We start from the raw sequence: 11768 nt of genomic DNA, 5'->3' as shown, positions 1-11768 counted from the left end.
CTTTTTTTGACAGGTAACTTTATTAATAATGGTCTCAGATCTGTCGCACCTACCGGGTGCCAGTCTTTTGTCACACTTTGCAAGACTTTCTGAAGAATAAACTAGAAAGGCATAAAGTTAGTTGAAGCTACTAAGACACACATTTGAAGGTGAGTCTATTTTGGACTTTTGTTTTTTTGTTGTTTTTTCTTTTTTTTTTACCAGAAGTGTCCATGAACGTGTGTCAGAAAGAACTTAAATACACTGAGAAATACAGTAGAAAGGCTATATTTACAGTCAATTATAATGGGCACTGCCAACATATCCAATAACAAAAATAAAACAAAACCTTTTTTTTCATGTTTCTATCATGCTTTTTTTCACAGAGATTTTTTTAAATATGATTTTGTTTTTTAAAAAATACAATAAGGAAATAATTACATTCTTAATATGAGAACATTATCATACAACATACACCCTTGGCCAATTAATTTGAAAGTGTCTAACAAAACTTGATACTAAATTAATATTCTCCATTTGAAAAATCAAATTGCCACAATCATCTCATTAAAAAAACGCCCTTGATCCCCCAAAGTTATGATCCGGGTTTTTTGTAAAAAAAAAGCATCACCCATTAAAAAAAAAAACAAAACAAACAAAACAAACAATTTAAAAAAAGCACCTGGTACAGTAACAGGCATTTGGTGAGGAAGCATAAGTGTAACATTTTCTTAGAAGACGTAGAAATGGTTCAAAATACGAGAGTTTTCCTTTCAAACAAAAGTCATGCTGCTCTATGGCTGAGTTTGCCTGGTGATCCTGGAATCTAAAACCAGTGAAAAATACAAGTTCTGTTGCTCTTCATAAAAAATTGTGCCGCAATAGTGCTATTCAAGGCAACAGAGTACATTTCACAGCACTGAGAGTGGTCTATAGTGAGGTTATTTCCAAGGTTTTTGGTTTTCCCCCTTTCAGAACCTTGGCTGTTACACAGAATAGACTAAAGTGGTGGTGGCTTTGTGGAGCCTTGGTGGAAGAAGAGTGAAAGATGTTTAGATTAGGGAGCAGCCCCTGTGCAGCAGGCACCATAGGGGCCCAGGGAGCTATAGGTGCTGAAGGAAGGCTGCACCACACAATTTCCATTTACCTGGGCAGAGACTGACACACATCCACCTCAGGCATTGACTAAAACCTGTCCTTGCCAAGGAATTTTTCTTTTTTTTTTTTTTTTTTTTAGCATGGCATAAGGGGGAGGAAAGAGACAATGCCAATATTGGGTAAGCAAGACAAGTGATCTGGCTTTTGACTACTCTGCATTACTTGATGCAGGAGCACTTCTTAATGGCAACTGTTACATCACTGCTAACCTTGACTAGAAGCCTAATTTGCATTATAAATATGTACAGATATAAATTAAATATTTATTGAAATATACAAATAAATAACTTAATTTGAAATAAAAAGCCTAAATGAATTTACTTTTGCTTCAAATTTGTTTCTGCTATTATTTATGGGAATTTGATGCTGTTTAGTCCATAGTCACACAGCACAGAATGTGCCCTCAAGTTAGAGAGTTAATAAGTGACCTAAACTAATATTAAAAAAATAGTGTTTTCAATGAAAACCACACTGAGACTTGCTTTCCTACTGTATCTGCATTCCTGGGGCCCTTTGTACCAAGAAGCAAAGAGCCTTTTCTCATGCTGGGCCCCATTTCTACACTGCTAAGGTCAGTGGGGTCCCTGGCCCTAAATGCATTTGGGAACAGGACACAGCCCCATCTCCTGTCAGCTGTCAGGTCTTTTGATAGAGCTGTGCCTTCAAATCCCACAGACTCCTGCAGGAAGTCCTCTGGCATCCAGCTCAGCTGAGAATCCCAGTGTACCCCCCAGGAGTTGCACACACCCATTCCTAAAGGTAAGAGATAATCTGCAGGCTTGGCCACAAAGGGATGGGATCCTTGATAACTGCTGTCTTGCCAAATTCTGTGATTTTGATTGCAGTCTTAACTAATTATCAGGACTCCAGCCCTAACATCTGTGATTAAAACACTACTCATATTTTGAGGTAATTTTAAAAATGAATTTTCTACTCCTCACAGTTGAGGAGGAAAAAAATCTTGAGAGTATGATTGAAAGCTCTCCAAAGGCCTAAAAAGGCAAAAGAGAAAACTTAAAAGAAGCCATCTGATTATACATTCTCCCCCCAACCCCCTTCTGATTTTTTAAAACCAATCTTGAGATTTTGAAGGGCTTCAGTGGCAATTTACTGCATGTAATTTCTCGGGAATGACATGGATAAGAGACAAAGAAAAACAGATTTTTGTAATTTTACAGACTAAAATGCAAGATGCTATTACCTAGTAATCTGAAATGGAGCCCTGTTTGAGAAAATTCCCAATTATGTGTTAAACTGTTTATAAAAGAGTCTGAAAATTATTACCTTTTCAGTCCATTTTCCTCAAAAATAATAGCTGAGGTCTGAAAACAGACAAAGGAAACTAAGTACAGCAGTGTTCTATACCTCAAGTTTAACAATACTATATTATAAAAAACAAAACAAGACTGACTGCAAAAGTCATTCTGAGTTGCCGTTATCTGTTGAGGACTAAGTTCAATTGTTTTCTTTTTCTTCTTTAAAATGTATAGAAAAGAAGAAGTATCTAAAAATACCTGTTTGCCTTTTAAAAAAATCAGGAACAAGTCATAGTTCAAGAACATGACCTTTGAAAATGACTGGTGCTTCAGAACAGCAATAAAGAGAACGTACAAAAACGCATCTGTCTCGAAGTTTGGCAGCTTTTTATCTCCCCATGACAAAAGCATCTGTCTGAAAAGTATCCAAAAACGCTTCACCAATGAGTCCTTGTGGCCCTGCAGAGCTGCTGGGCTGAGCAGGCACTGCTGCCTCTGTGAGCACATTTCTTCAGGTTTGCTTTGCCATGTGAGCAGCCACCAGCAAAGCCTCTGCTGATGAGTTAGACCTGCTCTGTGGCACAGTTCCAAAGGCAGTTTTAACCTGCAGGAATCAGGATTTCCCACCAGTCTTCAGCAGTGTTCCAGCTGTCTGATGCACTATAATTAACATCGCTGGTTCTTTGCTGCTTCAGCAAAGTAAACTTGCAACTGTGACTTTATGCTCCTTTTTAGTTCCTATGGTTGGGTTTTTTTTGGTTTTCATTTTCTCTACCAGTGAAGTTGGAAACAAGGAGATACAGCTAATAAAAAGGGGCACACGTAGTTACACAGCAATACAGTAGAGGGAATACAGGCAAATTAGCGCCAAGCTACCATTAACTTAACAGAGTTATAAAACTTCTCATGTTTTATCATTTGATGTGACCTTCCAGGTGAGTCCTTTGCAGCCTATGTCTTGGTCTGTAGTAGGTAAGGCTTTTATGGAAAGTGAGTGGCTTTGTTATGTTTATGTTCCATTTTTCATCTCCCATTCCTGGAAAGGGGGAAAAAAAAAAGATACAGAAAATGTTAAAAGAAATCAGGATATTTCACTGATGTCATTGTATCTGCTAAGCCACAACTGGGGTCAATAACAGTTTTTTTCATTAACTTTGCTGGATTCAGCCCAAAACTTAGTTAGGGAATGCTCACAAGAATGTTCTGATAGTCTGTGCACAGCATCCACCCTTCCACAACTACATACAGCAACATATTTTCTAGTGCAGTGCAAATAAGCCATGTTTGTATTCTGCAGAGGGGACCTCTGGAGCAATTGACACCCCACAGCTGGTGTAAAGCACTCAGATCTCCCTAAGGGAAAGGCTGATTTAAGCACACAAGGCTCTCTAAATGACTGGTGTAAGACAGCAGGAAGCCCTCAATATCTCTCAGAGCTGACACCAAGTGATTGCTTTACTGCTCTTCAATTTTTTCATTATAAGACTCATGGCAAACACATAAATTTATGACTAAAAAGAGCAACTTAGCAGAGAGACAAACAGGCAGGCTTAAGAGAAACAAGTCAGTTTGCATTGCATTTGTTTCCCTTATAGATAATCCAAATTGAGATATTGCCTGGCAAATTAAAGAAATTGCTTTGGCTTTCTGGGCCTCAGTTTCCTCACCTGTTAGCTGAGGACAAAAACACCATCCACAGCAAAACATGTAATCTATAATGCTTTTAGTCATTTGTCTCAGAGCAAGGTATTGCCATTTCTTCTGCCACATAGGTGAAAATCATGAGACTGCCACAGCTGAACCCCCAGGTCAGTAAAACTTGTGGCCATCGAATGTCACCTACAGCATCTCCTAACAGGACACAGCAGCAGAAGGGCTGAAGCAGGATGGGCTCACCTCAGGACATCCACACTGCCCCCCTCCCTGAATGCCACCCTTTCAGCCTCAGGAGCCACTGAAGATCCACAGGAGGTGGCCTCTGGCTCCAGCAATCCCCTTGGAGCAGCTGCTCCTCGCCAGGCACTGGGGGCTGCAGATTCCTCTCTGACCCACCAGAGAGAGACACTCTGCAGGCAGCCTGCTGACTTGGCTTCCAACATGAATTCCTGAATTTAACACTCATTCCACAACATTTAAGAGCTCTGACTGAAATCCATTACTTATGCATGTAAATAGCTGTTCCTGCTGCTGAAAGCAGTAAGAGCATTAGTTTGGCTCTTACAACAGCTGTATGACCATAACACCTCTTCAGCTGTTGTAAAATAACAGTAAAGGTCACAGTTGATGGCTGCTTTAGCAATGTAAGAAAAAAAAAACCCCACGGGTTTAAAATTAAACTATAATTTACTTTGTTTCTAAACTTCTGTCTGTTTTTTTTTAATTTAAATGGTGTTTTTACTAAAATTCAGTGTATTTTAAATATTCAGTTTTACTCTTCAAATTATGGTAATTCTAAAGTTAAAACACGGTACTGGTAGAAATTAGATTACTTTAAAAACTCTATTAAATCTGTGTTCTCTATAGATATGCTACCAAAGCTATAAAGGAAGTCCTTGGCTAAGCAACTGGGAGGCGATTTTCTTTGAAGTGTTAAATAAGGCTTGCAAGCAGAAGCTTCTTCTGCAGGTGCAAAAGGAACTTTTTGTTTCTTTCCACTGCTCCTGCAAGTTCACACCAAGGAAAGAATGTCTCAGTCAACACTGACAGCCTGACTGGGAGCTGGGAAACTGGGACAGCTCCTTTTCTTCTCCAGTCCTTGAACACAAGCAAGATGTAAGATGCTGACGTTCACCAGCCCACTAGTTTCAAAAACAAATCAGAAATACCAATTTCAGTTTTCTTGCTGCACATAACAATTTGGCTTTAGAAACTAATTTGACATTTAAATGAATATGTGAAATGTTTAAATAATAGCTGTACAGCAAGGATATTTGAATCTTTTTACTTCTCTAGGACTACTGACGCAGAATATTATTTTCCATATTTTAATTGGAGTTTCCATTTCTAGCCAAGTACAGATTAGACAAAATTGCAATTAAAATGCCTTCTGGCTTCTTAAAAATATGCATAATTACTTTCTAAAAAAAAATTAAAGACACTTGTAAAAAAAAAGTTTAAAAATTCAAATGTATGTATGCATATGTATGTGTATGCATAATGTGTGTCCTGAACAACCAATCCCCAAATTGCTGCTCTTTCTTATACTTAACACTAAATCTGTCTTACTTCTCTCTGTATTTTCTTCTAATGTTAGTGCATCTGAGAGGAGAAAGCTTTTAGTGGCAGAGCTTCCAAACCTGCTGTCCCAGGTGTGCAGGGTGCAGAGGCACAGAGCAGCAGCTGCCCCAGCACAGGCACAGCGCTGCTGCCTGGTGAGCACGCTGTGACACGAGACTGGCAGGTGACACAATGCAAGGAAAAGGCCAAGAAGGGAGGCATTCAGTGCATTCAAATACACACCAGGGGAAAAAAAACCCCATATTCTGACATTTTGAACTTTTATACAACTCCCTCCCAGCATCGGGAGAGGTGCCAGCTGCTGGGGATGCAAGCGCGAGCACAGGTGTGGAATCAGTTTCACTCCCACAAACTGCACTGACATCCATGCCTGGAGAGCCAAGTCCTGCTCTGGGATATTCATGTGTGACACCCTTTCCTGAGCCACATCTACAAGGCCTGGGTTCACTCACAGCTGCAAATGGCCAAAAGAACTGAGAGCCAAATTCCACCCCCGCACACGTACAGCGACCCCCGAGCGTGGGGCGTGCTGCAGATGTGCACCTGATGGCAGCTGTGGCTGCCAATGGGCTGGGAACAGATTGGGTTGCACTATCTAATTCAGCAAAATTTCACTCTTAATATTTAGTGCATGAGGTTTTAGGGAAAAAGCTGTTCAAGCTGAATTGGATACTTTGAGTTATTTTTCCCAGCATGGGAAAAATATGCTTACTTGCTCCATATCCTTTTTGATTAGACTAATCCTATATCTAAGATTGCTCTGCCAAAAACCTTGACCAACTTACTGTGCCATCCAAAGCACACTGACACCAAACACAGCAGGGCTTTTCCTGTACGGTATGCTGAGCATAAAAAATGTACTACAGGAAGGTATTCTTTACACCAAAAATGTTTAGGTTTTTATAATGCCCTGGTTTCTCCAGCTGTAACGATTAGATGTCTGGATTTAATGTGCCTGTCCAGCACAAATCCATGCTCCCATCTGCAAGCACTGTGCTCTGCTAGAGCACACTCCCTGAGTATTGCTGAGCTACCATCCACATCTAAGACAAAGTGGACAGTTAGAGATTATATCGTTATGGCACAAATTAGGCTATAATTGGAAAACACAGATAAGCTTTAGAGCACATAAATCCTTCCTCAGGTTTGAAACACAAGCTGTAGACTTCATAGTTGATTAGAACTGAAACCTATTATGCTGAGTGTAATTATTCTTAGTTGGATTTAAATGAATCAGGCTAAATGGCAGGAAAAAGCAGCTGATGTCTAGGCAAAGGGGGTAGAAGAAGGGTGAGAAAGCTGTCTCAAATAGTGTATCAGGAAAAATAATTCTATTATGATAATTTAATAATAAAATAATTTTTTTGAGAGGCTGATTTTTCAGTATCTACTCTATTTAGGTTCCAGGCTTATGCTCAGATACTGGAAATGTATATAATCAATGAATACGTGTAGCAAAAGTTACTTGAAGAAATCCCAGTACAGAAGACATCAATGAAAATGGAAATAGCCTTCATGAACCACAAGTGTTTATGATTATTGCTGTTTATAATTACAACTGGCAGTGAACTACTAAATAAACAAAAGCTTGGGCCCAACACTATTACTGCCACCCTTGGCTATGTGCTGCCCACATGTTTATGCTGCCAGCAAATTTAGCCCAGAAGAATGGTCATACAAATCCCATTTAAACTAAACCACAAAAATTAGAACACTGTAACAATACAAGAGGACAGCAAATTTCAGCCTGGTACTTGCAAAACAAAATTGAAGTAATTCAACTTTTACTTTAAATGTACATTGAGCAGATACTTGTACAACACATTGTCATTAATTATAATGTTCTTGCAGTGGCTGGAAAAGGTCAGACCCAATCTTGTGCCATTTCTAATCACTTACTGTAACAGTGCTCTTTTAACCACTTCTCTGCTACACAGAGTAGTGGACACATGGACTGTCTACATCACAGACTACTTACTTTGCAAATTAAATCTAAAAAACAGAGAAAAACATGGAATCAGAGTACAGTCAATTCTGTCTCCCAAACTAACTTACCAACTCTTCTGCAGAAAGTTCCCCAAACCAGCAATATTTATGTAGTAATATGAATAATTTAGATATTCTCTTCTTCCGGCTAAAAAGGACTTTGTAAGAAAGTATGAAAAACTACAGAAGAAGACAATTAAGACATCAGTGCTCTCACCTTTGCTTTTCGAAGGACATGGCCCCGACATGGAGAGTTGTTTGATGAGGGAGGTCTCTTCAGAGCTGCTGCACTATTCACAGGGATGGAGCACTCAGTATCACTGGTATCACAGCTGGAGATTGGAGAGTTTTCCAAAGTTCGGTGCTTGAAAATTGGAGACTAATAAAGAGTGAAAAGCCTATATTGAGTTTCCTCCAAGCAGTCACATGTGCAATATTTTCTAGTTTAGATTCAGAACTGCAGAACTCTTTTTTAAGGAAACTATATTAATAATAATAATGAATAAATGAAAAGGAGATTAGAACAAAAAAACCAAAACAATGTGCATGTGTGTTCTGTGATGAAAATTGAAGTTTCTTTTCTGTTAAACAACTATGGGTCTGATTAAACAACTATGGATAATCCAGAGGAATTGAGGTATCCCTCTGATCTTTCTGTGATGGCTGCTTCAGACACAGATCTGTAGCACAAACTCCACCCTGAAGGTGTGAGATGCAGCCCTTGCAGAGTGTGACAAAACTGACAATCACCACCACAAGCAGGGCTTCATCACTGCAGGATGACTTGGTACATTTAAATCTCCCTGGGCTGGAGCAATGTCTTGGTTTCTGCACTTATACAACCACTGAGGACAACGTGTTGGCTTTTTGCACATTATCCTGACATATCCTGCCTGTGAGTCCCATGCCTACCTGCTCCCTGCTGCTGCAGGAAATGTAAATAACACAGAAAGGCATTTAATTCTGCTCTTATTTCTCGGGCTTAAAAAACCATTATACTTTCAGTTCCTACTCATTTTTGGTGGAGCTGGGAAGGCTGAGGACTCCCAGCCCATGGTCCTGGGATTTGCATGTTCAATGGCTTTGCATACCTGTGGACTTGATGTTCCTGATTTGGGCTCAATAGCCAAGCCCAGTGTGATGCCACCAGCCAAGGCTTTCTTAAGGCTCTCCTTCACCTCAGTCAGCTCCAGCTCCAGATTTACACGCTCAGCCTCCTTCTGCTTACACTCCTCTTCCAGCTTCTTTAACTTGTCTTCAAGAATCACTTGGGTCTTCCTGCCTGTCATTCACAGCAATTTTATTATTTCAAAAACGATAATGTTAAAGTGACACTTAAAGAATTACTTTATTTCTAAAAAGTAAGGAAACAAGGTCTCTACATATCAGTGACATGAAAAAAAAATTAGGTACTTCACATAAAACACTTTTTTCACGTAAAAAGTTTAGTAGCATAAAGCAAATACCTTCTATCAAGTGACATTCCTAGATATCTAGTCTGGTTTCAAATCAGTTTTTTTTTAAATTTTTTCGTATAATGCAAATATAATTAGCGAGCGACAAAAAAAATATTCCCATGTTCTGCTTACCTGAAGTTCTCACCAGTATAATTCCTTAGTGTATGCATATACATGCATATATAAAATAAGTATAAACACATATGTGTTTTTATCTTATACATTTTGTATCTATATAGAAAGCAAATATAGACATTACAGAGCATTGCTCAGCATCAAAACCTAACCTTGTTTAGGGTGACATGTCCTCAGCACAGAATACAAAGCTGTTTGGATAGCTAAGTTAATTCTCAGGTGAGAATTCAGCACAAAAAAGCACCTCCTACCAGCATTGACTTCAATTGCAGCACGCAGATCTTTCCTTTCTTTCCGGAGCTGGGCCAGCCTGTTCCGAAGGGCTTCTTTTTTCTTCAGCAGCTCCTCCTCTTTGCTTTGTAACTTCTTTGCATCTGCCTCCACACGATTCTTGCCATATTTGTACTGCTCTGCATCTGCATGTATCAGATTGTAGTTAATTAGGGTTTAAATTAACAGCACAACCCTGAACTGATCCCTGAGACTAAACATGACATGAAGCATGTCATGGCTCCGCACGGCAGGAGTGCTGCAACTGGATGATCTTCAAGGCTCCATTCCAACCCAAACCATTCTATAATTCTATGGTTTGAGGAAAAGGTTTGGCCTTCCTCTTCCACTGGCTCTTTCTCAAGGTCCATGATTTCTGCCAAGTTCTGCAGCACAGCTACAACAATGATCTGGGATAGAGTTTGTTCTTTATATTTACATGAGGAAAATGAGAAATACCAGTTACTTTATAGCACACTGGTTTTGAAAAATGGCCTTGCCTTTCTTTGTAGTTCAGAAGATGGAAAGGAGGCTCCTCTCTAGCTATGAACGCTTCGTTTCTAATTGAAAGGGTCAGAGGAAAAACCACCTCCTTGGCCTTTTGCCTGACTTTCATTCCTACTTCAAGTGAACATCTTTTCTCACCTTACATAAGAGAATACAAGGATGTTCACACTTGTTTGATGCTTGGCAGCTTTCTTTTTCTTTTTTAATTTCCCATACAAATGCTTTCATTTTGTGGCTCACATATATTTGTGGTCTAATTCATACCACCCCTCTATAGCTCTGCTCCAGTTGCAGACTCAAAGAAGATAGGTCAGCTAAGAGATCGCTTTGTCTGTCACATATCTGAAGGCACACTCTATGATAGGAAATCATTCCTGACAAAGAGTTGTTAAGCCAGTTTTAGTCAGTTAGAAGCTATTTACTTCTGTCCTAAAGTCTAACACCAATTTATCTTGTTGCCATTAAATCCACGGCTCCCTAAATAAGACTTCATTAGTAAGCCCACTTATGAGCAACACAATGTTCTTATGTCTGTATCTCCTCTATATCTCCTTCTTATGCCTATAGCTCCTCATCTTCCTTTTCCAACAGGAAGATAGAATTCCTCTCTGCTCCAAATGAGGAATCATTATCCTTCTTTCTCCCCTGCTGTCCTCATGACTTTGCAGCGCCCACGGGTCCACATTTCATATTTATCACTCTCCCAGTATGACAGGCACCCTTTCTCGTGTGGTGTGGCTGGACTGAAATCACCAAGGTATCTCCTGTTCAGTCTTGGCATCTCCTCCTTGGCCTCTCAGCTCACAAAAACCACAGTGGTTCTGTACCCTGTCTGCTAAGACAGGAGCCCTTCTGGGCACCCTCCTGACTCCCCAGTGAGGCAGCAGTGAGGACAGACACTTACTGGATGCCGTGCGCTTCACACAGGAAACCGTCTCGGATTTCTTGGGCTGGCTGTTTAAAGTCCTTGCTTTTCCGGCGATCCCATTAGCAGTCACCGGAGGTTTCTTGCCTTTAAACTGTTTGAAAACAAAAGTACAAATGGGCTCCAGCTATTCCCGTGCCACTGGCATTACTTTCACCCTTTCATCAAGGGCAGAGCTTGACAGAAAGCTGTTTGCTACATCAGAGAGCCTTAATAGAGCACATTGATTGGGCTGGAGACGGCGCTTCCTCCAGAGATGCCTCTGGGAACTGACTGCTCAGCAGGAGCCGTGCCAGAAATCACAGGATAACAAGGGATAAACTCCCTGTTTCTGGTGGCATCATGGTTTCCAAGGCATTCAGAACCCTGGCATTTACAGTACTAAGAAAGCCACTGCAAGGCAGAAAAAAATGTACCTTTGAAAAATGTTTTACAGTAAGAACTCTTGAAACACAAGTTTTTCAGAGTTAATTGCACACAGTAAAACCTACCAGGGTTTGCCACACAAAAATTCAACATTATTTCTTATTTACTATATGACCTTGCCATCCTTGTGGATTTTTTTTTTGAAACAATATGATTATTACATGTTTTTAAGTGCTAGGAGTTAATCATCTTTTTCCCCTTATACAACTTCTAGCTACTACTTAAAAGCTTTTCTTACTTAAAAAAACCCTCTCATAACAGGCAGACAGGCTCACAAGATTACCAGGAACAGAGCATCTCATATTCAAGGGGTTTCAATTTAGAGGACTCATAGCAATGAACTGAACCCTGGAAAGATAACCCTGTCCTGACCACTCATAGTGTTTCCATGGAGGATGCTCCAGCCAAGCACAGGGCACATGTGTGCCATGC

The 11768-nt window shown here is 40.0% G+C and overlaps 1 protein-coding gene across 2 annotated transcripts in view; it reads right to left on the bottom strand.

The window, feature by feature from the left end:
• Window positions 1–11768, bottom strand: part of AFAP1 (actin filament associated protein 1) — a 111506-nt gene continuing 99738 nt past the window's right edge. For both annotated transcript variants that reach the window (XM_005424742.2, XM_005424743.2), the window contains 5 exons: window positions 10890–11004; window positions 9460–9624; window positions 8708–8898; window positions 7834–7995; window positions 1–3429 (listed from right to left, as the gene is read on the bottom strand). In XM_005424742.2, coding sequence (XP_005424799.1) covers window positions 3403–3429; window positions 7834–7995; window positions 8708–8898; window positions 9460–9624; window positions 10890–11004 — 660 coding nt within the window. In that variant the 3' untranslated portion in view covers window positions 1–3402. The remainder of the gene's footprint in view (window positions 3430–7833; window positions 7996–8707; window positions 8899–9459; window positions 9625–10889; window positions 11005–11768) is intronic.

This window comes from Geospiza fortis, unplaced genomic scaffold (genome assembly GCF_000277835.1).
Source record: "Geospiza fortis unplaced genomic scaffold, GeoFor_1.0 scaffold147, whole genome shotgun sequence".
NCBI lineage: Eukaryota > Metazoa > Chordata > Aves > Passeriformes > Thraupidae > Geospiza > Geospiza fortis.
The sequence above is the reverse complement of the archived record's forward strand: the minus strand, read 5'-3'. Positions and strand labels throughout refer to the sequence as shown.